Raw genomic sequence first — 25,968 nt, forward strand, 5'->3', positions numbered from 1 at the left:
AAGGTGCTGGGAAACTGAAATTATTCACAAATTCTGATTGAACTTAGTCCATTTTTTATACTAAAAAAATAGAGATAGGGAAATTATGGAAATAACAGATTAGCTTGTTTGTACAGTGTTGACATGAAGTGTCAACAAAACATGAAAAACATTATTTCAAAAAGGAGTTTTTCATTTTAAATGGTTGTAATTAATTTTAAATGGTTGAAATCACTAACACCTACAAAAGACCTCAGTTCTAGATTTAAAAAATTAAAACTTTAAATGATTGAAATGTTTTTTACTAACACAAAAAAATGTATTATTTTCTGAAATAAATGAGAAGCCTTATTTTGTTCTAACCTCAAATGAATGATTTTTCAAATTATCAAGTTACTTATCTTGAAATATGGGTGTGACCATGAATTCTGCTGCTGAATTATATTGCCACTTTTCTGATTATCTGGTATTTCACTGACTTTATAAATCAATCATATACTTATCACTGAATAAAGAGGATCTATTAGCGAACAGAGCTCATCTATTTTATTTTCCTCACACATCTCCTGCATAGACATGCTAAGGGGGATTGCAGGCCTTTTGGGTGCAGGTGATTGAAGTTAGGAGCACTATAAGCTCTTCCTGTAAACAATCAATCAGCCTTTCAACTAAAGAACAAAGAAAAGGATTGGTATTGGTAGGATTCCTGCCTGTGCACAAGAGACTTCTATTGATCCTCAGACCAGGTAACTGTTGATTGCAAAAGGGTTATTGATCTCTTGTACTTTGGTTTCTTATTGTATTGCTGTCATCTCTGAAAAGAAAGAAAAATTGCAGGTTAACAATACCTCTCTGGCTTTGGTTTTACCTGGATTATACCAGGTAAAACATCATTGTAAAAGCTGAGCTGGGAGATACTCAGATAAAAATCACAGGAATTCTAGAAAATTATCAATGGAGATGCTTGAGTTACATTCATGAAGTTCCTTTCACTTAACTTTCTTTTTAGTAGATGTTCCTTTGTACCTTTGGAGGCATCTGTTTTTCCTAAGTGAATTAACAGAACAAATTCATGCTTGTGGCTGTTGTGGTGACTTCCAGGTGCCCTTGTCACTGCCAAGCAGGAATCCACTATCAGCAAGCCATGCATTTTTGGGTAGCATCCCAGGGCTCCCTGAATTGCAGACACTGGATTATTTTCATTTGGGGTGCTTCCCACTATTGCCTTTTCACAGGGTGGGGAGCAGCTGAGCAGCAGCTCCTGGGTCCTTTTGTGGCTGCATTTTCCCAGGAGTTTATTACCTGGAGTGGCTGCTGCTGTGGGGCAGCTGCACAGGGCAGCCAGCCTTGCGGTGTGCCTGTGCCAGGGAGCTCCAGGTGAGCACTGGGAAGCTGTTGCACGGCACAGTTAAATTACCTGCCTCAGCCCATGCACAGTGCCCAGCACATCTGGGCTCTCTGTAACCCAGGGTAACCCCACAGCCTTTATTGCTGTGCACCTTCCCCTAGGTGGATGTGCCTCTACTGCTTTGGGTCTGCCCAGTACTGCCACTCCACCTCCCTGTGCCACCAGCACCACTTCCCCCAGGACGTACCTGTTTTGGCTTGATCCCGTGTTTGACCTGCAAAGTGTAAAGAGTGAGCTATTAATTGTGACTTCCAGAGCCATAATCAAAGGTGAGAATTCAAATGAGTAACACATTAGAGTTGCCGAAATGCGGGAACTTTTTTATTTTTTTCTTCACTGCTCTAAATCTTTTATTCAGTTTTGCTCCATCTAGTGTCAGTGCTTGGGAAAGCGATCTTGTCTTGCAGCCCTCGATTATGTTAAATGTCATGACACCACAAGGATTGGAAATCAGTGATTCTTTTTTCATAAGGCTAGTGTGAACTTGTGTGCAGAAATTAAATGTGATCCCCAGAAACCAGTGAGCTGGAATATGCAGGAGCTCTAATTCGATGCTGTTCCTGTCTGACTAACACCTGGCACTCTTGTCTCTTGCGTCAAGAGGCCTTGATTTGCGTTGGTTTTAAGCTGTCCTTTAGCTGTCATAGCAGCTTTCATTCCTGGCTAATCCCTTGTTGTCACTTCTCTGACAAGCCCTAGGCAACACAAAGCTACTCAGTTTGTTTGGCAGACTGGTGCTGCCAGGGAGCAGGAGGCTCTTTGCTCGGTGGCATCTAATATTTGGGTTACCCTGGGTGCCTGCTGACAGGGGTCAAGAGGGTGCTCTTCCAGAAACATTTCGCCTTTTTTTTTTTTTTTGTATTCACACTTGCAGCCGCTCTAGGGAAGGGTGGAATTACTCGTTCAGTGCTGGAATCATTTGCACCAGCAAGTTTGCCAGCAGCAACCACGATGGCTGTGGAAGGAATTGCCTCTGACAGGTGTCTGAATATTACCAGGAAAGCATCCTCCTGACTCAGCAGGTTTGGCACCAACTCTTACAATCAAATTATTTAGAGCTGTTCAAGACTAGCCTCAAACAGTTGTGCAGAGGGGTAGGAAGGAGTAAGGATTCTTCCCTGTTTGGCAGCTGTGAAAAGGTCAACCACAAAGGCAGTCCCCACATCCAAGAGGAGAACAGACACCCTGGGCCTGGTGCCCTCCCAGGGAATGTGGAGGGTGGCCAGAGGAGCAAAAAATAGCCAGAAGTGTAGCTCTGCCCATCAGGTTCATAGCTGGCATCAGTGAGGTATGCTGTATCATTGAAATGGGTTTAATGAATTAATCTCACCCTAGAAGTTTGTGCCATACATACGTGTGTATTGTGCATATATATATATATATGTATAAAACCTGTCTTTCAGGGACTGTTTGTGTCTGTATTCCCTCAATCCAGGAATGGTGCTAAGGGAGCTGAAACCTACAGAGTGTCTTACTGCTGCTTTTTAAAGCCTGCTGTCCCTAGCATAGTGCAAAGCTTAACGTCCTTGATTTTGAAGTGTGTGATAAAAAGATTAATTTCATTTTATGGAAAGGGTAACCTGAGCCAGGGACTTGTCCAAGGTTGTTCAGAAGAGCAAGTTCAGCTAGACAGGGCAGTGACAGGAGTAGGAAGAAAAAACAGTTTATTACTCTAGTCACTGCTGACTATTGCCTCAACACAGAATGGGTATTGACATTTTGTTTATGCAAATATATATGTACAAGGAGTTGAGACAGCCATTTCTGCTGAGATTATTTGCCCATTTTTAAACATTTGCACACAAATGGAGTTGTTTAGATCATCTCTACTTGTCCTTATATTTATTTGCAATAGCATGCATTATTATGGCATCTGTGAAGCTTTAAATATTTTCCATTAAACTCAATTCCCAGGATGCATGCTAGGAAGCCTAAAGCAGTGAATACAGCCTTTTGCCTATCAACACCCACTAATCCCTACAGTGCTGAGCAAGGAATTGGGCCTGTGCTGCTGTATCAACAGGGCCACACTCGTCTTGTGCAGGTGCTATCTACCCAGGGAAGTGCAAATGTTCTCCTGCCTAAGAGGACTGGAGCCCTCCAAGCTGTCTTCCACTCCCATTCTCGTGTCAGTTCTTCACTACTGGCTGTAGGCCACAGTGGCAATGTGAAGAGAGGCTCTGTAGTCAAAACAGACCTCACAAGAATAATTTGTGACTGATTTTGCAAGGCTTATTTGGATCATTGAAGAAGTGTCGTGTCGTTGCTCACTCTGTTTTTGCTTCAATGTAAACCAGTGATAACTTCTGAAAACTTTGTTGACATGATGATTGAATTGTATATAGAATATCCTCCTTGTCAGAATGAAAAACCTTGTGAAGGTCTGCTTGGGAAACCAAGAGTGGCAAGTGAAAGAACAGCTTAGGGCACCACTGAGGGATGTTAAGAGAATCCATTCAGAGGTGTCAAGGATTCTGCTGAGTCTACATGACTGGTCTGCTGCAGATCCAAGAAGATCAAACTGATTGCATAGTTTAAAATATTCCTGGGAGAGGAAAAGAAAAAGTAGGCTTGTTTTAGGAGAGTAAGGATAGATGCAGGGAACTTGCTGCCAGGCTGTGGGCTGAACTTATAGTGTTACCTGTGAATTGCTGGCACAGTATCTGAGGGGCTGCAATGCATTTTAGTGCCCAGCATCCTGGGAAACCTGTGCTCTCCATATTGACCCTTTCCCCTTGTGCACCACCCTTCCAGTGACACTCTCAGCCAAGGCCAAAGTCTCTTTTTTGTTTTTCAATTTGTATTTACTTAGGGATTTTGGTTTGTAAATTTTGGAACCATTTTCCAAAGGACTCCCATATGGTTTTTTCAAGTACCCACTCTAGCATCAAAACTTGATCTCCAGTTAAGTTTATTTGTGAGCTCAGACTCCAGTGACTAGACAGACAGTGTCTCCCATATGCAGGTGATGGGACTCATGAGTGTGTTTTTGGCTTCCTGTTTGTTAAACGATGCATTCTGCAATTCACAGTGCTATAGATCAATTTTGGATCAGATAGAACTCTTCTCATCTCCAAAACAAGATGTTTGTCTTTCTATCTGACTTCAAACCTGTTTGAAGGATATGATATTTTTAGATCAGATCATGTTCACTGTCCCTGCCTGTCAGACTACAAACCTGAACATGACAAAATGCTAGGAAAAAGACTCCTGGTTCAGATGTTTAGGCTGCCACAGTTCTGGTAGTTGGAAGAAACTGCAGCTCAACATTGAAACCTGCACATGACTGCCGAAACCTTGTCTTTTCCGTGCCATCTATCTGTGATGTTTATATTTGCAAAGTGGACAATTTCACTTCCTATGCAATGTCTGGCATTGTTTTTAATGAATTTTAGAACATATTTGAGGTTTTAAAGTACATTTACATGCCAAGACCTGCTCCATTCACCTAAAGAATACTACAATTCTCAAAAGTATTCTGTGTTTCTCAAGCACAGTCTAGCAAAGGAGAGAGAAGTTGGTCCTTTAGAAGTCAGGAGGGAAAATATAAGAGAATATTTAGATGAGGCTTTGGATAGGAAAAGAAAATCACCAATGCACTTGGCAAGCTCCTCCCCTCTTCCATAAAACATCATAAGAACTTGTGTATTGCATTTAGAACCTGATTTTCTACTGAATGATTTACATGGAGTCCTGTAGAACCCAGTGAATGGCACGGGGAATTTTGTGTGTGCTGTTGCCCAGGATGTGTTGACAAAAGATTCATTTGTGGCAGGTTTAAAATATGTACCTTTTCTTTTTTAGTAAACATTCTCTGTCTCTCCACCCTTCTCCTTGTCTCTGTATGTCTCTTTCTTTGTCTCCTGTCAAAATAAATCTGGCTGACATGCACTGTAGTTAACTCAAAATATTGCCAGCATTAAATGTGCCCAGACATTTTTATGAATACATTAAACTTGCATGAAATTTTTAGGCATTATAATTTACCAAGCTTACACCAAGATGGCATTTGATACTGACATGAGCTATTAATTAAAAAAGAGGACGTTAAATAATTGTCAGTTGACATATAAATTGCTGTTTTGTTGGCTTACAGAATCTTGCCTCAAGCCTTTTCCTTCTCAAGTGTTAGTAAATATCCCATTGAGTTTAAGGGCAACCCATTGTGAATTGATTGTTTAAATCTTAATGTTATGTACCTGACTAAATAAAGTGGTAAATTCTGTTAATTATTTCACAATGAGCTGTCAGTGGTGTGTGGGTATTGAAACACTTGTGTTTTAAGTGTTTTGGAAATTATCGTGGGGGATGCATTCAAATACTTCCTGATTTTAGTGAAAATTGTTCTTGGAAGGGTTCAGTACCAGCTAATTGGGGTTCTGACACAGAGGATGATTATCTGCATCAAGACCTTCAGCTGCTATGAGGCTGAGCAACTCCACTGGCTATGGAAGTGCAGTGCTGGGTGATGCCCGCTCAGAGTAGTTCCCAGCTAGGGAAATATTGAGTGGCTGGTGGCATTTGTAGGAATAATGATAATGTAAAATTTAAAACAAAATTTGGCTGAAGGTGAATTTGGTTGAGTGTTCTATCAGTTGGATTAAATATTTTTTTCCAGAACAAGCACTAATAATCACTCCTGGTCAAGCAGAAAATGAAGCTGTTTGCAGAAGATTTGCCAGTTCTCCTCTCCAGTCCTAAAGGGATGGTGTCTCTTAACACTGAACAGGCTCCAGGTTGCCTTTCCCTGAGGGATTCAGGATGGCTATATGGTTGGTTGGAATAAATCAGGTGATTTCAGATAATAGACTTCACTTTATCAGAGCATTTTCTAGGACTAGGACTGGTCTAAAATTCCATTAATTAGAATTCCCTAGGGAACTGAAGCAAGTAAGCAAAATCAACTTAGACCTAATTATCATATGTGTCTCTGGTGACCTAAATAAATCCTACTAAGTATTAGTTTATTAGGAGCATTTTTAAATGTTTATATAGCTCTGGTAGTATTTTTACTGCCAGAGGTTTCCTCAAAACCAGTAGAAGACTATTCTGTTTCCACAGATTATTACCAGCATTATACAATCCCAGAGAGTAATACGTAAATGCCTTGAGGCGAATGAGAACAAAGATTTGCTAGTAAATTACTGATTAGTACAGCAGAATTGAGTACACTTCTTAATAAGTGACAGTGGATTTCTAAGTTTTTTTCTACTTAGCCGTAAAAGTGTTATCTTTAACATAAATAGTTTTTCCCCAAAATATTGTGGAATTAGAGTCTGTCTCGCTGGTCAGTGTCAGTGGCTCTAAGGCAAAACGTTTCTGTATTGTGTCACACTTCCAGCCTTAAGACCAGAATTTTGTCATGAAACTGGAAATTTCACTCTACCTTTTAGCAAATGCCTGTAGACTGGGATAAGGAAACATCAAAGAGGTCAATGTAAGGTCACCATTAAAGATGTTAAATTTTGCTGCCACCACAAAGTCAGCCACTTCCCCTAGAAAGATCAGAGGATGATGTAATAAATGTTCAGACTGTCTCTGAAGGAAAATATGGCACATAATAAACAGCAAAGAGAGCTAGAGAAGTCCAGTGTGGAACAGTTCATAGATCATCCTGTCTGCATTTCACCCAGGCAATAAATCTACCACTGCCTTCTGTGTTTCTTGTCTTTGTCCCTCTCATCCCTTTATTCTCTTTTCTCTTGACTCTGGTCTCTGGCTTTTCTGTTCTGACTTAGCTCTTCCTTATGACTTTCCCATTAATTGCTCTGTCTACACTGCCCTGAAAGCATCATAAAGTTTACCAGGTATTCTATGTTTGTTCTTCTGACTTTATCATAGCCCTAATCTATTTCAGGCTAATGCACAGAAATTGCCGGAGTCTTGTCAGAGAATGGTGTATTACTAAAAAAGGAAACATTTTGTGCCAGTTACACTGAAAGAGTGTCTCCCTGGGAAAACAACACGTGCTGCAGGACTGGGGCCCTTCTCTGTCAAGCACACAAAACATTGAAGCTGCTCCTGCAAAGGCTGTCCTTGCTTTGGTCTTTAATTCAGTGTTTAATTCAGTTTAATTCAGTGTTTACGTATGCTGTGCTCTCTTTATGAGGAATGGCTGTGGTGGGGACAGTCTTCTATCCAGCTCTCTGAGAGAGGCCAAAAGCCATTTCTGAAATCATAGAGTACAGCTGTTGTCTACCCTTGATGAGAATGCTCGTTAGTTGATGTTTGGGGGTTTTTAGTCACTTATAAAATGTCTCAGAGGGACACAAAAAAGTGTCCACATCTGTAGGATACATCTGTAACATGTGTAACATCTGTAGGTTATCATGAGCCACCGGAGCTTGCAGTCCAGAGCCCCTGCTCCTGTACACCCCTTCCCCACTGCCTGTCCATGGGGGAGATGCAGAGTGGCCATTGCCCAAGAAGGCTGGAACCGCCCTCCTGCTGGTGAGCTGGTCAGGTGCTCAGACCCTAAAATGGCCTTACTCTTTCTGGGTAAGGGGGAGGAAGGTGAAGAGCAGAGAGGCATCCCTCCCAGCAGGAATGGTCACTGCGTGACCCTGACTTGTAAGTGTGAAGGGAGTTTTCAGAACTGAGGTGCAGACAGAGTAACCTTAGAAGGTTACCCAGAGTTTGCTGTTATTATTCATGGTACAAACAAACAAAAAAAAAGAAGTTTCATCACAAGTGTTTGAAGGATTTTCATTTTAAAAAGAATGTCTGCTGGGTTTTCTTGTGTATTTCTGAAATGTTGAGAAGTTGTTAAAAGAACATTCCTTTTTCCATGCATACTCACTAGATATCGCAGTCCTCTAGGGGCTTACCATGTGTGTTATGTGCAATCATTCCAGCATGGGGAAGCATCATGCATAATGAGAGAGAGAAATTAGAAGTTGTGCATAACAGAAAACACAGTGACTCTTACCTTCTATCCATTTTGCCATCTGACTCTAAAGTGAGAAGAGGAAAATGTGGTTAGTCAAGAAACAAGGAACAGAGTGGTGATAGGCCTCCACAGAATTTGTGAGGAGGCAACCAGGAGTACATAGTTACAGCTGGTAAAGATCCAGCCATTCTTTCTGAGGCAAAACTCTTTGATATTAGTTGAGTCATGCAACTTTCCTAAAGCCCTTCTTGATTCTTCCCGCTGGAATATCTCATGACAGGTTTCTCAGACCTGTGTCTTAGCTAATACTTTGTCTGGTTTGAGTTAGGTTGTAGCATATCCCCAGGGTATGATGAGAAACAACTTTGAGGCTAAAGAGTAGACTTGGTTATAGTGAAATGTAAGTCTGCAGTTCTAGGCAGTCCAGCAATTCAGACACTTTTAAATTAGTTCTTCACAGGAATGCCAGAGCTGTTGTAAATACTCAATTGCTAACACTGAAGCTCAGATCTGCTGTATCAGAAGATGAGGAGAGTTAGATCTATGGAAAAGGGATCAGGAGTATTTTTTTCTTACCTCCAAAGACACTGTCAATCTCTTTGGCTTTGATCATGCATATTATTACTGCCAGAAAACCAAGTGCTAGAACTGCTCCCAGAGTAACTCCTATAATAACATATGTGTAATCTGCAAATAGTGAAAACAACTCAGTGAGTATACACCTTTAAATAATAAATAATTTTTTTGAGTTTCAGATGTAACACATCCCTAAAAAGAATGCTAAGCCTGAGTAAGTGGCTGAGGAGAGTCTGAGTCAGTTCTTTAAAATCCCTGCATACAATGAAGCCATGTGAACCTGTGGCTAAGGGGCTCAAGGGTGTTTTATGATAACGAACAACTTCAGCTTTTGGTGTGTGCAGGTCTCAGCTGAGTTTTAGAGCCAGGGCTTTACTTTTACCCCAAAAGCAAAATCCCGCATCCACGCTCCTTTACCAATCTGCATCCTTCCAAACTGTTATTGCTGCTTCCAGATATGCACATGCACATATCCACCTCCCAGTCCTGATCCTCCTGCCTTGCCCAGCTGCTCTGCCTCTGTAAGTCTTTGCTGGGAGGAAGGAGAATTTGAAAGTGTAAACTGTGTGATTTGTCATCACTGTGTGTACACAAGGGTAGTATGTCAAGCAGGGGGTATCTGTGTTCAGGATCTGAGTCCCACACTCTGTCCTCATACACGTGATTTAAAGAGTCAGTCACATGGCAGGACTCTGCAGCATAGGCAATTACAAACTCACAATGTTTATTTTCTACACCTAAAAAGTATATGAAGTCTTCTAAGGACGTTCAGTTTTGTTATTTTGCCTCTAACTTCCTGTCTGGAAGTGAAAATCCCACCATGAACTCACCTATTTCCTCCTCCCATGGGTTTCCAGAAGCATGTACCTTTGCTCTCCAAAAATCTGGAATGGAAATATTTTAGCCTGTTAGGACATTGAGCAGAATTCCATTTCTGGCTTTTTCCAAGGGGATACTTGATTCTAATAAATCCTAGGATAGAATCTGAGCCTTCCTGCAGTAGTGAAATGTTATCAGTCAAGTTAATGACAGCATCCTAGAAATGTGGCCACACACACAGAATTGTGCCAGTTTTTGACCAGAAGAGAAAATACAATTCCAAAATTTTATTTTGCCTTACAGCTGTTTCCATTCCTTGATTTTGTCATTGCAAGCCAGAGAGCTCTATGCAAGAGAAGTTGCTTTAAATCAAGGAAAAGATTACAGATGCACTAAAGCTAATAAAACATGCTAATAAGTGAGGATATGGCATAGCCCAACACCCCTTTTCCCACAAATCCCAATCCTGCCTGGAGTTCCAGTCTTCAGAATGGGATTTATTGCTGGCAGAGAAGAGTCTTTTCCTCTTGCAAGCAAATTTTGTCAGCTGGAAACAAATCTTTCCAGAGAGTTCTACACCAAGTTCCCTGTTCATGAAAAGGACACCTCCCGGCTCTTTCCTACTCCATAAAGCCACTAAGCCACTCTGATGCTCAGAGTGTGCAGGCCCTCAGAATGGAGTGGCTTTGAAGAAAACAATTCATTCCCACATTCTTTAGCAAGAAAACAGAATCAACATCTTTTAAAAATGAGAAAAAGGAGAGGTCACGTTTAGTTTTAATGTTGCGTGGTTATTATAGGAAATTGTTTAAAATGTACACTTGAATGTTTTTCTCAGTGCAAGGATATTTCTACCAGGGGCTTTTCAAGTAGCTCCAAATGATGTAACTGATGTGCAGCTGCATGAGGTGCTGGGCCATGAGAAGGCTTTAAAGGCAGATATGACTCCTGCATTCTAAACCTGTGTGCTGCTCAACCCCTGCCCCCTGCACGTGCTGCAGGCACAGCACGAGGTCACTGCCAGGGTGACAGTACCAGGGGCACCTGGTGGGGACACAGCTGCCTTGCACACAGCAGCATCTTCTCACTGGCATTCCCCACCATAGCAGGAATTGGGAAGGGAGTATTATCTGGCTGAAACACAAGTAGAATTTCAGTGTCTTAAATGCACTCAGTTTTCCTATTGCTAAAGTGTCCAACATTATAAGTCCCAGCTCCTCCCCTCCATGTTTTGTGGAGAAAGAATTTTATTTTCTTGAGGTTTTGAGGTCTGTACTTTCATTTGTTGTCCAGTAAAATGAATGCTAGAAACATGACTGCTTTTAAGCTTGAAGCTTACATTCCAAAACAAGGCATTTTGGTATCTTTACAGAAATAATCTTGTGTCTGTTTTTCAGACTGCTAAAACTCTTGAGCTGAGTGTGGGCCTGGGGCTTCCAGGGTTATGCCAAAAACCCCTGATATATTGGCTGGCTTACAACAGATTTATTTTTATTTCCTGGTCTTAATCACATTTCTATTCTCAAATTTTAATAAATTACAAATCAAGCTTCAAAAATCTGGAGAAGAGCTTAAAAAAAATCTTGAGTTTTCAAGCAAATATGTTTTGGGAACTATAATTCAGAGCTGAAAGTTGTTTGGTTTTTTTTGGCAAACTTTTCTACATAATGAAAATGTCTGGAAACTTATTTTGTGCAAGCAGAAATGTTTTCTCTCCAAAACCTCCATGACACTCAGAGGAGGAGTTGTGAGGGGTAGAGAATCTATGCTTACACTTGTCGCAGACATCTTTTTCACTAAAAATCCTTTCTTTAGGATTTTCCCTTCTGAGGAGCTGTGACCTCAGAAAAAGAATGTAAACAATGGTTATCTGCTGCTGTGGAATGCAACAGGTGGTTTTTTGATTGGGCCATCTTGAATGTTTATAATTAATGGCCAATCAAGACGGAGCTATCTCGGACAGAGTCTGAGAGAGCTGCCTTTTGTTTTTATTCTTCTTATTCTATTCTTAGCTTAGCAAGCTTTTGAGGAAACCTGTCCTTCTATTTCTTTTTAGTATAGTTATAATGTAATATATATATAAAATAAAATAATAAATCAAGCCTTCTGAACATGGAGTCAACATTCTCATCTCTTCCCTCATCCAAGAACCCTTGTGAACACTGTCACATACACTGGCTCTACTAAATGGCCAGTACCAAAGTTATAAAGATAAGGAAATTTAAAGATAACAAAAAGCTCTAAGGCTACACAGTGGGCACAAAAAGCATAGCTTCTGGTTTTTCCATATTAAGAGCTGGTCTCTTTGCTCTCGCCTGTGATTTTATTTCATTATAAATTTTAAAAAAACACCTTTCTTCCATCCCCTTAATTATTCTTTGTGCTCATATGAAAAATGTTTTAAATTCAAGCATAATAAAAGTGATATTGTATTACTTTTATTATCCTAATGATCATAATACATAGACCTTAATGTATGCTTTCTAATGGAATTAAACCAGTGACAGATTATGTGTTTTATGGCAGAAATAATATTTTACATGGAATATTATATGTAGGTCAGTTTAATATATTGAGATTAAATTATTAGTTTCTTTTTAAAAAGGGAGGGAAATTCCTGAAAACCCACAAGACTAAAGAGAATATTTTCAATTCATTCTTGCAATATGCTTTTAATTAAGGTTTAATATCATTTACTGGATGCTGTTTAAATACCGTTTGCTTTCAAAGGCGGTGTTAGGTGGATTCTATTTGTTTACGTTTTTTCTTGGGTGGAAATAGGTGGATTAACTAATTCAAATAACCGTTTTTCTGTTTGATCTTGATCTTATCTGCAATTTAGATCTTTTGGGGAGGTACAAAAATCTCCCATTCGGGGGGGTTAGAAATGATGGTTTATACTCTGCAGTGCTGGATTTCTGACTCTATAGAGAGTTCAGACTAACTCTCACGTCTTGAATAAACCCTCTGGACTTGCAGAGTACTTGCTCCTGTGTGGAAGAGCCTAGCAGATGAATTTGATACCCAGGCTTGAGTGACTTGTGGATCATTTTTCAAAGAGCCCCGAAGCCAGTGCCGGTGCTGTTTGCCCTGTGCTGTGTGCTGGCTCGGGCACGGTGTGCAGCTGGCACAGGATGGGGATGTGCCCCCGGCTCTGGCAGCACCAGGAGCCCACTGAGACACCGGGCTGCGCCTCCAGCCGCTGGGGAACACCTTGGTGAGTGCGCCGCTGGCACAGACCGCGGGCTGGATGGGCCCTGCTACAGGTGGGGGCACTGGAGAAAGAGGAACGGAGAACGTGCCGGGGGCAGCTGGGCTGGAGCCGGGTGCCAGCGGGGAAGCTCTCCCTGCCGGCTGCAAACGCTCTGCGACTCCGAGCGTCACTCTGTAACACAGAGCATGGCTCCGTAACGCAGAGTATCTCTCTGCAAGGCGGAGTATCGCTCTGCAAGGCGGAGTATCGCCCTGTAACACAGAGTATCTCTCTGCAAGGCGGAGTATCGCTCTGTAACACAGAGTATGGCTCTGTAACACAGAGTATCTCTCTGCAAGGCGGAGTATCGCTCTGTAACACAGAGCATGGCTCTGTAACACAGAGTATCTCTCTGCAAGGCGGAGTATCGCTCTGTAACACAGAGCATGGCTCTGTAACGCAGAGTATCTCTCTGCAAGGCGGAGTATCGCTCTGTAACACAGAGCATGGCTCTGTAACGCAGAGTATCTCTCTGCAAGGCGGAGTATCGCTCTGTAACACAGAGTATCTCTCTGCAAGGCGGAGTATCACTCTGTAACACAGAGTATCTCTCTGCAAGGCGGAGTATCGCTCTGTAACACAGAGTACGGCTCTGCCGCTGCGGTTACCCTCTGCGAGGTGGAGCTGCTGAGCAGGCGATGGAACTGCAGATAAACTCACTGGGCTGGCCGGCTCCAGTCTGTGATCTCGGTGTGACTCTGGGCAGAGTCAGCTCTCCCCAGGCCTTGCTGCACACAGCTGAGCCAAGCAGAGAGCAGCCTCTGTGTCACACTGCTGCGCCCGGGCTCTCTGCGACACAGCGGTGCCTTGCCCAGAGGTCAGCTCAGCCAGGAAAATGGTGCAGAATGCAATTTGGGCGTAAAATCAGGGAGCAGGAAGAGCTCAATTTCCCTACCGGATTAGGTATTGTAAACCAGCCATAACAGCAATGTGTGCCTCGTCTTTTTAAGTACACAGCATCTGCCTTAGTCCCTTTGCTTGTTACCTCCTGCTTCCACATGACTTTTTTTCTTTTCCTCCAACAACTCATATTTCTCCTCATTGCAAGAGATAATGGCTGGTCCGGTGGCTTTGCAGCAGCCAGGACCTCACTGCCATTTGTAATTGAGGCAGCAAATAGGAAAGGATGCAAATCTCTGGGAGCCCCAGAGGCAGGGTAGAGCACTGCTGCAGACCTGTGGACAGCTTTGCAGAAGGTGAGGCAGGAGCGAGTACCCAGTGGGTGCAAGCGGGAATAACTGGTCAGCATGTCTCAGGCGGGGCAAACTGCTCCTGTGGGGTTCCCCAAGTGTAGATGGTGATTTTCTGTGAACGTCTGCATGAAGCCGGGTAGCATGGGAGGAGCTCATTAGGTAAAAGCTGAGCCTTGCCACCAGAGGGTGGTGCCTGCCCCCTTACCAAGCATCCAGGTAGGGCAATAGCCAATGGAACTGCTGCCAGCCCCCCCTCCCCGTTAGACCACACTGTCCCAGTGTTCCTGCTGAGGCTTCCTAGCCATAAGCCCCACTTCTTGCCTGCACAAAGTGGAGATGAGTAAGAATGAAGTAGGAAACAGGTTGTGAGAAAGCCCTGCTTGGGCCAGCAGGGAGCATTAGAAGCAACGTGAGTCGGGACTCTGGCTGTTCCATAAGGGAGAGATGCAGAGTCCAAAAGCAGCTTGCAGCCAGCATGCACGCAGGTCAGTTTTCCCTCAAACTCTACTGAAGTGCTGTTTCCTGGACAGGGAGAAGGAAACAAAGTGCTAAACAAGGTGCTCGGCAGGTGCACATCTAATCAGCAAAGCTGCAGGCATTTGACTTCACTGTGTCTTCTGGACTGTGCACAGCTGAGCCCTTTGCACCCAGAATAAGAAACCTGACCTAGAAAACTCAGCAAAATATCCCTCTGGCTCAACAAACTTTTTTTTCCAAGAAACAAAATTTTACACAAGATATAGACAATTAAGCTGGGGAACAAATAAGCCCATCAAGCTCAAGAATAAAAGCTCTCAGAAAGAATGGAAAACAAATAAGTTAGATCACTTACGTAGGAGAAGAAATGCTGTTGGTGCTGATATCCAGCTTGTTAGTAAGGGCATTATGAAGTTGTGACAACAGAGTGGTTTCACTCAAGTTTTCATGAATTTTGCTCTTCTGCAGTGTCTGAAAAAAAAAAAGCTAAAGCAGGTCACATGATTATTGAGAAACTACAGTCACATCCTGAGTAGTTAGATTTGCAAACAAAAGTTCCCTTTTTTGGGTTTAAGCTCAATGCATAAACAAACTTGAAAATGTTTTGTAGAAAAGGTGGACAGCCAACAGCACAGCCTAGTTCAACTGAGATTAGAGATTTGCTTTCTAAGGGACCTTTAAACCCTAGCAGTTATTTTTGCATATTGAAAACATCCTATCACAGTGAATTTGTTTCTGCTGAAATCTTCTGTATCCATGGATAACCAAGTGGATTTTCTGTCTTAGAAGAAGAGTTTTCTGAGGCATTCTCTTTCAGTATTGCTAGCTTTCTTATGAACTCAACTTGAATGCTATCATGTTTTCAGCAGAGCACTCATTTGAATATTTCCCTTTCATAATCAGCTTTTTCAGGAGTAGAGAAGCAGCACACTATGGCTGCTAAATTATTGCAAGCCAGTTCCCAGACAGTAACTTCTGAGAAAAATGTCTTGATGTCCCTGTCCTATTTTGCTGTGTGAAGCATTGGTACAACAGATTGAGTGTGGCAGATGTCATAGAAAGTATTTGTTACTGCCTTGACCTGTAGTGTTGGTGCACACACACACACACACACACCCACACACACACACACACGTGTGTGTGTAGTTCAGTTTTGCTCTTTCTCTGCTCCTGGTTCTCTATGGGACCAGAACTGGAAAAACCAGAACCAAGAAAACAAAAATCTCTGCACCAGCTGGATGGGAAAGATCAGGACCATTGTAAGAAACCTCCAGTGTTTTTGTACCTCATGTTTCATCTGCAAATGATCCCATGCTTCAAGGTTCCTGAAAACCTCTTCTAGAAGTAATAACAGGAATGTCAGCTTGCTTGTTTTGTCTTGGGGTTTGGTGGTTGTTTTTTTTTTTTTATTTGGGGGTGGTTTTGCTTTATTTTGCTTTTGTTGGTTTTTGTTGCTTCTGATAGCCCAAATCAGCAGTCTCAAGTAGTTTCAGTATTTCAGAGAAGGAACTAAGCATCTGAGTATTTGGATGAAATCTCTAAAGCTTTTTGCTTTGTTCCATTGCTACTTTTCCATGAATGCTTCAAAGAGCTTATCTAGGTGACTGCACACAGCTCACTGTGTAAGCTTCACTGTCCTTGTTCACAGCATACCTCCAGCAAGGAAAAGCACTGACCAGAATAAGACAGACTTAATATAATCCTGCTTTGTAATAGGTTTATTCTGATTCTTGACCAAATTGGGAAATGTGGTTTCAAGCACCGTCATCATTATCAGCCTTCCCTCTGTTCTTCACCATCCAGCCACTGGGTAGGATATATATGTTTAATTAATTCTGCTTTTACCTTCGACCTGTAAATAGTGGGAGTAATGTCAGATTTATACGTTATATGAATAACAAGGATTTCTCAGGAGACCCTGTCTTGGTGAAAGAGGCTAACTGTAATTTTCAGCTGTGAGTAATTGTATATAATATAATCCTAAATGATTTTTCTTCTGTAATTTCATTAGAGTTTAGAAATTTAATTAGATTTTGAATCACTCTGAAATAAAGTAGCAAAACACCCAGAGACTAAGTGCAGTGGTTATTTTGTCCTCTGAGGCCAGAATTCTTGGTCTCAAATTGGCATGTGTTCATTAGGAGGAAGTTTGCAGAAGTTCTTGATATATTATTGTCTTTCAGAACGGACTCTGAATAGGTCTTTGGAGAGCATTAGAAGAGCACACAATTATTATACAGACTCTTTTTGAGGTTTAAGATCATCTGCCTTTCATATACTTAATAAAAATACGCCTCTAAAGTTGTTTAAGAAACTGTGGAGATAGGAAAGATGCTACTCCAGTGCCTCAGTGCTCTTCCTGGTTTATTAGCAACTCCAGTACCTGTGTATGATGATACAGAGAGGAGCTGTTTGCTTTACTTTAATGATTAGGTAGGTTTATGGTTATTTTTATTGCTACACATATGAACTGTCATGGTGGATGTAATTAAAGACACACTAAAATGCTGCTCCTTCTGTTCCATCTGAGGTTCAAAAGAAATCTGTCCTGGCCAACTTTGATTCTCTGTGGAATTCATTCTATGGGCAAAAAAATGGACTCAGATGGCACTAAACAGCATGAAGCAAAGACCAGTACAACAGCTTATGGTAGCATGGGGTGCCATGATAGTTGTGGGTTCAAAAACGAGATTCTCTTAAAAAATGAAAAAAACAAATATTGTAAAATCAAGAGTTTCAACAGGAAAAATCAGACAGACAAACATACAAAAGGTCTCTCAATAATGGCAAGCTAACCTATTTGAAAAGAAAGTAGTAGGTCTGGTGCAATGGCATGCAGTCACAAACTGAAAAATCACAAAGAAGCACCCTATATAAGCAGAATATTCTGTTACAGACTGACCCATGCAAACATTGCTGGCTGACTCATGTCAACATCCTCTGTTGACAGGATTCCAGCATCCACTTCAGCGGGACACCGATTGAAACAGTTCCTTGATCTGATCCAAGGGGTCATTTCCTTTGTTTCCTTAACAGCTCTTAAGGAGAGCTCATCATCACACAGATCCAGTCCTCAGGCTCAAATATATGCTTTCAGAGTGTGGCCAAGTAAATCTTGAGTCCAATTGAAAAATGAAAGATTTTGTACATTTTTCTTGGTGGATACCATGGTGATTAGACAACCTCAGGCAGCCTGCTGTGTGTGGGTATGCTGCCTTCCATTAACGTGTCATGTCACATCGTGGAACAAATTGAAGAAAACATGTTCAGGCTGGCTACTGCCAAAAAATCAAGGTGCTTTTGCTGTGGGCATCCAGAACAAATGGAAACTATGCTTGAAAACTCGCAGCTGCTCTTCCTTTGCTATTTTCTCCATCACCCTCTCTGTCAGGACTCTGAGCTGCTGGGACAACTGGAAGGGATTCCACAGGGCAGCAAGCAGCAGAATCACAGATGTCGGGTGTGCTAACAAAGGGAAACACGCCTGCACCAGTTATTCAATGCTTTCCTCCCTTGCTGTTAAGGAATACTGTGGGAAACCATTCGGCATTCCAGTCTTGCTCCTTTTTTATTCCCCTCCATCTCTCTTTCCTTTTCCATGTAAAGTAATGTTTTATGTTACAGAGATGCTGGTACATTTTAAAAACGTGTTTTCTGGATTTTACTTGAGAGACACTATAGCTTGGCCCTGTTACCAACTCAGAGAGGTGCAAGGAGGCAAAGAAAAAAGCCTTGGGACATGTACTCAAATCTCTTGTGTGCATCAGGAAGGACAGTGCTGAAGTAGTCTCTACATTATTTGTCTCATTACTGAAATCTGAGTGAGCAACTGGAGGAGGAGATTTTTCCATAGGGTGTATATTCTCTGAAGCACTCTAAGTCCCAGTGGAGATACTGTAGTATTTGTAGGAGTGCCAGAGGAACTGGGATGCTACAGGGAGAAGAAACAATCCCACAAAGCTCATGAAACAAGTCATTGTGGGAGAGTTTGGCTCTCTGGGCAGTGAGTTTTGGACTGGGTGACCCTAAATGAAGGGCTCCAGTATTCACTGGATGATATTGTCTGGTCCTCTGGTTATCTCAGTCACTGGAAGGGTGTTTGTTGATAAAGTTCCTTTACTGAGGCAGCATAGGAATTTTTCCTATGTAGGTATTCATACAGCATGAACAAAACACGCCAGGCAGCCTGGCTTTGTCATTGTTGCATATTCTGATACACTCAGCTGTGTCTTAAAATACCTTTGACGTGTATGATGATAACTTAGACAGCTCCTAAGCAGCCTCTGAAAATGGCTAGGTTCTTACTCTCTGAAGGTGGAGCGTGGAGGAGGAGCAAAATGCAGTCAGAGCAAGAGGAAAGGGTAAAGTATGTCCAATTTCCTTCCAATATTCTTTCATCTCCTGTCCATCTGTATTCTGTATAAGCATGTTGGACTTTTTTAAAAGGAAACCATGGTGAGTTTCCTCTAAATGATCTACTAAAGAACATAGGTAGTGGAGTAGAAGAAACTTCTTTTGTCTTTCCTATTTCAAGTGTAAAACGGGATTTTCAACAGACTAAATCTTCAAAGGAAAATATGCTGTAAGAGTGGAAAGGTTGAGCATCTTTGTGAGGAATTAACTCCTGAAAAACACCAGCTGTTCCTTTGTGAAAATGTAGATTCAGTGCTCCATAGGAGTGGTAATTCAGGTAGTTCATGTCCCTGTTATTCCCTCTTGGCTGGGTCACCCACTGAATTGCATTCTCATGATGTGCTGTAACCAGAGAACAGAATTATCCATTGCACTGGCACAGCAAAAATTTGATGTACCCAGGGATTTTTTTTCCCTATTGCTTCTCAGTTCAACCATCAAAAGAGGGAACATGAAATGTGAAATATGTAACTTCTACAAGAAAACCTGGTTAGTTTCTGGGTGAAATGTTCAGCTTGTGGTTTGGGGTGTGTGTGTGTTTGATTTAGTGATAAGGAAGTTTTGCTGTCAGACTGCTAGTCAAGGGCAGCTATGCCTAGTGAACAGTGGACAGCTGGGCTCCTACAGGTCATTTTTATTATTCCTTGCATGTACAAACATGTTGCACCTTACTTTTGAAATCCTGTTGTCAGAAGCCAATTTTGAATGTACATAGAGCAGAGTTACTTGAACAAACCATGCAGTTCCTATTCAAAGGCATTGCCACTTTCTTTATAATATGAGCAATTCTGGTGACATGACATTAGACCTAACTGTATCCCATTTTGGTGCCAGCTAATATTTGCACTTACACAAGGCTTTTAAGAAGCTGGGACTTCTCTTGACATAAAGCAAATGTTGCATCTTTAATGGAATATAAGAGGCATAAACAAGTTAATCCCTTCTTTGGGATTAGAAATGTATTTCTTCTTTTACATCTAAAAGCACTAAAAGTCACTAGACATCTTCATAAACACCAGGTTAAAGTTAAGCAACCATTCAGCATTCATTTCCATGCAGATTCCCAAAATAGATTACAGTATTTGCCTGTGAAAACAGTCCTTTTGCTCACGTGCACAGTTCTGTGGAAAGCTGAAAGCTTTCAGCCTCTGACAGAGGCATTCAGAAATCTCATCTGTGCATGGTAGGGCTGTGTCTGCCAAAGTGAGTGGAAAGTTGTTTATAGACAAAGGAAGAATGGCACTAAAATTCAAATTTAGATAGCTGAAGTAAGAGAGTTAAATACGTTACCTCCCTTCTTTCTTTAATCCTATAAGTTATATATAGATACAGGGACCTAAAAACTTGTTTTAGCTCCTTCAACGGGAATTTAAGTATCTACATTATGGTTTAAGATAAAATCTTAAACTCTTATAGGATCTAACCTATGTTATGTTTCTGATGGATGAGGCCTGAAGTCTTTCCTATGGAGGTAGAGTTAATGATAGGCAGTTAGCAGAAACAGCATCTCAGTGCAGAGGCACTTTGCTAGTAAAATCACCACTATGCCTGATCAAGTGACAGCCAAGGCATTCAGCTTTTGCTGTGTACTAACGTCTGCCTACATCACAGCCCAATTTAATCTTCTGGGAGGGATCTGAAACAAGACTGCCTTTCTCACTGAATCCTTGCAGCACCACAAGTTCTGGTGGATGCCATTCCTCTGCATTGTCTATCTCTATTGAGCTTGCAGACTCCTGCACCTCTGGTTCCCCTCACACAGAGCCCTTAGTGAGTTAGATTAATTTGAAGATATCCTTAAAAGCTTGAGGTGGTGGACAACAAATGTGAGGTGACCACTGATGGCAGCTTATGTAAATGTGGTCTTCATTGCTCTGTAGAAATCAAGACCTCTGCCATAACATGTTTCTTGATTTCCTTCCCTTTTGTTTGTCACTGGCCTTGTTCTAAAGCATATCAGATGAACCAGGTCAGGGGCAGCATGGGCTTGCTTAAAGCTGTTGATGCCATAGGGGAGAAGCAGCAGAACCAGCATGTAAAGTATTCAAGGGCTGACTTCGAACTATGTGAATTTGTGATACGCAAGCTGCACCAGGAAAGGGAATGTGAGGTTACTGCAGTCACTCAAGCCTGTGAAGATATTTGTCATTCCAAAACCATGCTGTTGAGGGCTTTGGTCGAGGGGGAGCATCAGGGAGGGTAGAACAGAAAGTGGAATGTAGGTTCTGAGGGTTGCTATAAAGAGGCACAAGTGACATCATGGCAAACTCTATTTCTCCCCCAGGAAAGAGGTGGAAACAGTACACAGAACATTACCCCCGATCTCTTGGTGTGAATTTTGCAGGGTTTGTATAAATCTCTTCAGTGCACTTGGATATCAGCTTAGGCTGGGACTCCTGTGTTCAAGGGAAATCTGAAGTGCACTTTGGCTTCTCTTGGGCTCTAACTTTCGCTGTGGGCTTGCTGGCACCTGAGCCTGGCCTGTGTATCCCAAGTCTCTTTGTGGGTTCAGCTAAACAAGGGTTTACAGGATGAGGAATGAAGAAGAGATCACATCTATGTGTCCCTGTTTTGGCTGCAGAAAATCAAAACCGTCCCATCCCCTTTTGGTGATGAGTATCCTTAAATGCCTCCATCCACCACTGGGATGGCAGGGAGAGTGTTCTGTGCAGTGGTGCCACTCCTGCAGCTTGTGGGTCTGTTTCTGCCTATAGCTCACAGCTCTGGCTTTGCCAAGACATTCCAGTGTAAAGACATGTCCAATGCCTCTGGGCATCTTTCATGTCCAGTGATTAACTTTTACAGCATTTTTCCATGATTTTCTTCTCCTTGGTTATCTAAGGAAGTCATGCCTCGGTAACACCTGCCTGGAAATGCAGGCTGGGCTGGAACTGATGTCCTCTTGACTTGCTTGGATCCATTCGCATCTCTTGGGATCTTCAGTATTAATTGTCTGCTTTCTGCTTTTTTGAGCTTTTGCCTTTTCCAGTCCAGTCCTTTGGCTGTACTATCACCTAGCAGTGAATGCAGATGCAGCAGAAAGTTTTGGTTCAAAATTTATTTCCCTGATGCCTAAAGATGGACAAAACTAATAAAAATAAAAAATTAATAAAAACCTGAGTCAGCACCTGCTGTAGTGGTGGGAAATTTCTGACTTGAAAATGGAAGATTTTTCAGTGGTCCACATGTTCACATGGTCTGACACTGTGATTAAGGGAGGCAAGGGTTCATTTGGTAGCATTATAGAATGGTTTGGGTGGAAAAGAACCTTAGAGATCATCTAGTGTCAACCACTCTGTCATGGGCAGGGGCACTTTTCACTAGACCATGTTCCTCAGAGCCCAAACCAACCCTGAACACTTGCAGGGGTGGGGTACCCCCAACTTGTCTGGGCAACTTCTTGCACCGCCTCCTCAGTTCCAGTGCCTCACATATCATGTTCCTTTGGCATTCAATTGTCTAAATCATGTAGGAAAAATTCTAGACTGAGTTACATGTGTACAGCTTACTGTGTCACTGCTTTAGTATCTTATTCTGTTTTCTCTGTAACTGAAGGATTTCTAAATTTCTCAAGTCACCAGTAGGAAGGACCCCAATCCAGCAACATTTAGACATCAGTAAAATTACCAGGTGTCTTTTTTCTTTCAGGACTCTCCCCCACGAAGTCCTTTATGATCAGCATTAGGAGGTCATTCCTTCACCCTGGCAGCCTCTAGTGGATTGAAATACAAGCACTTTTACCAGCACTTACCATGGATAATTAACAGCTTAGTTGGGGCTTCAGTATTTACTTGAAGTTGCAAGAATGCAAGACTTAGGGAAGCCCAGTCTGATCATTATTCACTTCTGAGACAAATGCCCATGGAAGAGGTTAGTATAGTCCCTGGCTTCTGTGTGGAGCTGGGAGCAGGGTTTGAGGGGGTAGGGATGTAGGGAGGCCATGGGGGAGGGAGGGAATGACAGTATCAGAAGTGGTAAGATTTAAATAGCTGTAGGAGGACACTGATGGCTACAGAACAGGGGCAGGGACACCCTTGACTACAGCAAAAGTGGCATGACATGTTAAAGGAGAAAGGAATTGCAAAACTGAGGGTCACACTAAAACTACAGACTATGAAGTGCCAAGTCTGGGGTGGGCATGTGGGGACTGATGCTAAATGAGTAGGTATATTTTGTAAAGCATATTTGAGGGCTCTTAGGCTAAGGAAATTTTAGATGAAGTTTCAGATGTCAGGTCAGACAAGGGGACAGAGATATAGCATAGCAGCAATGTTAGTCTGAGCAGAGAGCCAGTAAAAGGGCTTGGCTCACTCTGCAGAGCTACCAAGCTCATGCAGCATTTTCCAAAGAAGCCCTGTAGCAATCAGGTGCCTCTTGCAGTTGATCCCATGGACTGAGTGTCCATATCCCCTTCAGACTATCCTTGTCTCTTCAGTGAGCTCTTGCTATCCCACTTGGTGTGATAAAAGAAGCTGCTAAAACTGGAGGCTGCTGAGTGTTATGCTGCCTCTATTCAAATCTCTAATGAGCTCCTCCTTGTAGCTCTAGGTTTAATTAGTTTTCATTGCAATATTAATGATCCAAACAAACCATTTTAACTTTCCTGTTGCACAGCTGGAATCTTCTTATTTAGTATTGTACTCTATAAGGGAATCACACCAACTTCCTTTCCCCTCCCCCATTTCTGCCATTAATATGCATTAAAATCACAGTCTCACTGGCATAGAATTTCAGACCTGCTATAAAACTCTAATAATTTCTAAAAATGGCAAGGCTGAACTAGTGACAGAGCCTTATCCAAGTAATGCAAAGATAGATTTCTCCTAGAGTTTGATGGAAATGATGATTAATATTTCCTTTATTTATTTACAGTCTATCAGCATTTGCAAAAATTTGAGTGTACATAAAATCTCTCTTGAACATTCCTTTGAGCGTACATAAAATCTCTCTTGAACTCCTTAATGTTGGAGAAGAAATGTCTAATCTGTCAATATTTAGCAAAAATGCTTTCTCTCTTTATTTTCCCCTCAGGAGAAGGGCTCACCCTGCCCTTCCCAGTGTAGGTCTGAAGACTGCTTGCCTCAAAGTCTTCTCCTATCACAATGGACTAGATGCATCTCACATTTCCCTCTGAAATCCCCAACAGTGATGGTTTAGAGGACAGTCCTTTTGTTACTCTGGTGTGTTTCACCTCCTGGGCTCACTGTGACTTGTGAAGGCTTAAATAAATTGGATTGTGGATAATCTGGGTATCTTCCTGTTGAAAGATGCTAGAGAAGACTAGACTCTCTGAAGGACTGATGTGGAATCTTGTCAGTGCCTTCTTCTTTCTAAGCCTTAGAAATAATGAAAAAGTTGGTAGCAAGAAAGCTCCAGAGTTTCTTGTTTAAACTCCTCCTCAGAGCTGGTCTGTTGCTGTCACAAGATCTGGTCAGTTTGGGCTTTTTCCTGTTTAGAAATGGATGTTTTCTAGGAGCCTGAAGAGCTGTGCTCTGCTGAGAGGCTGTCAGCAGCAGGATAAAAGGATTTGCCAGCTATCCTGCACAAGAGAGGTCAAGATACAACTGTGAAAGTGCAAAACAGATTCAGTACCACTTGCAAAAAGTAATTTTCATTGGGACTTATTCTCATAAGTGCTCACATTGTTTTTGAAAATAGGACTTTGGAGTGTGCCCGTGAAGATAAAGAAATGCTGTGTGATTGCTTGCTCTGTTGTTGCCTGCAGGGTCTAAGTTCAAGAGAGGAACAAGTGACTGGATTGAGAGCACATCCCTGTGACCCAGGTAGTGGAGAGCTGGAGGTGCCTCCCCTGGAGCCCCTGCAGGGTTTGCTCCCTTCCCCAAGAGGGCTGTCCTCACAGAGCACTTTTCTTTAGGAGGTCATCGAGCCACATGGGTGCTAAACTCACAATTCTATCCTTAAGTCAAGCATTTATGGTTCTGTAGATTTGCTTGAAAACTGAAGCAATTCAGTAAATGCAGGAAAGTAATTGTGTCATCAAGGTCTCTGGCTGCTGCTGGTGTTGGGAGAATCATCCAGGAGAGAGGTTGGATACTGATGGTCAGAATCTCACTCAGTGGTCCCAAGGTTTCTCCAGCTGTGTAGTATTGTAAAAATAAAAATCTCCACCTATGTGTTTAAATACCATTTCCTTTTCTGCCTGAATACAGACTTTTAGTGTGTGAGTATCCTGACTTATAGGACTCATGGCCCATGGCACATTTCTCTGCAGCAGCTGTTTCTTGAAGATTCATATCAGTGAGCTGATTTTGCTATTGCTCTTGTGCTGGTTTACTTCATATTTGTCATTCATTTGTTGGATGGGAGTGTAAGGGTGAAGGGTAACCTACAAAAGCACATTGTTAACAGCTGGCAGGTGTTTGTCCAAAGTGCTCCTGCTGAAAAGTTGTTGATAACTTTACAATAACTAACTTGTTTGCCCTCATGTGGGAGAAAACAAGAGGATGTGTTATCCCTTCAGAAACCATGAGAGTGGATGGGGTAGAGGAGCAGCCAGGGAAATGAGGGATGCTATCTCCTTGCTCATCTGGAGATAAAAAGTGGAGATAAGCTTCACATGAACTGAAAGCATGATCAGAATCATATCTTGGCAGTGTGACAGGGTGATACAGCCTGCACCCCTGCACCCTCAGGAAGGTGTGGCATCATGGAGGATATAGGGAACACAGCTCCTGGCTGGGCTGTGCCCAGGTTGGGAAGGACACCTTCAAGAAAGGAATATAACAGCAACAGGGAGATAACTTCCCTGAGGTTTCATGCCACCAGAGTCACCTTTAGTGTTGTGTTGCAATTGACAATACCACAGCATGAACGTGAGCAGTTTAAATGCACTTCTTACTCTAAATTCAACTGTTATTTAAGATTAAAATTGGTAAGATCTCTCATCACTGCCAGCTAACCACAGCTTATCACACAAATATCTCCCTTACTTGGTTTCCAG

The 25,968-nt window shown here is 42.1% G+C and overlaps 1 protein-coding gene across 1 annotated transcript; it reads right to left on the reverse strand.

Annotated features, from left to right (window-relative positions):
* Positions 1-567: 567 nt before the first annotated feature.
* On the reverse strand, positions 568-15,062 carry TMEM273 (transmembrane protein 273). The gene is made up of 6 exons (XM_066555099.1): positions 14,950-15,062; positions 9,683-9,736; positions 8,853-8,963; positions 8,316-8,340; positions 1,575-1,601; positions 568-793 (listed from the first exon to the last, which is right to left on the reverse strand). The coding sequence occupies exons 1-6, from the start codon at positions 14,999-15,001 to the stop codon at positions 748-750; spliced, it is 315 nt and encodes a 104-aa protein (XP_066411196.1). The 5' UTR covers positions 15,002-15,062; the 3' UTR covers positions 568-747.
* Between the last annotated feature and the right edge of the window lie 10,906 nt (positions 15,063-25,968).

The sequence above is a fragment of the Molothrus aeneus genome, chromosome 8 (genome assembly GCF_037042795.1).
Source record: "Molothrus aeneus isolate 106 chromosome 8, BPBGC_Maene_1.0, whole genome shotgun sequence".
Lineage (NCBI taxonomy): Eukaryota > Metazoa > Chordata > Aves > Passeriformes > Icteridae > Molothrus > Molothrus aeneus.

Coding starts and splice junctions, on each gene's coding strand:
- TMEM273 (XM_066555099.1), bottom strand. CDS start 15,001: ATGCCCTTACTAACAAGCTGGATATCAGCACCAACAGCATTTCTTCTC. Junction 9,737..14,949: donor AACAGCATTTCTTCTCCTAC/GTAAGTGATCTA, acceptor TTTCCATTCCAG/ATTTTTGGAGAGCAAAGGTA. Junction 8,341..8,852: donor GATTGACAGTGTCTTTGGAG/GTAAGAAAAAAA, acceptor TTCTCACTTTAG/AGTCAGATGGCAAAATGGAT.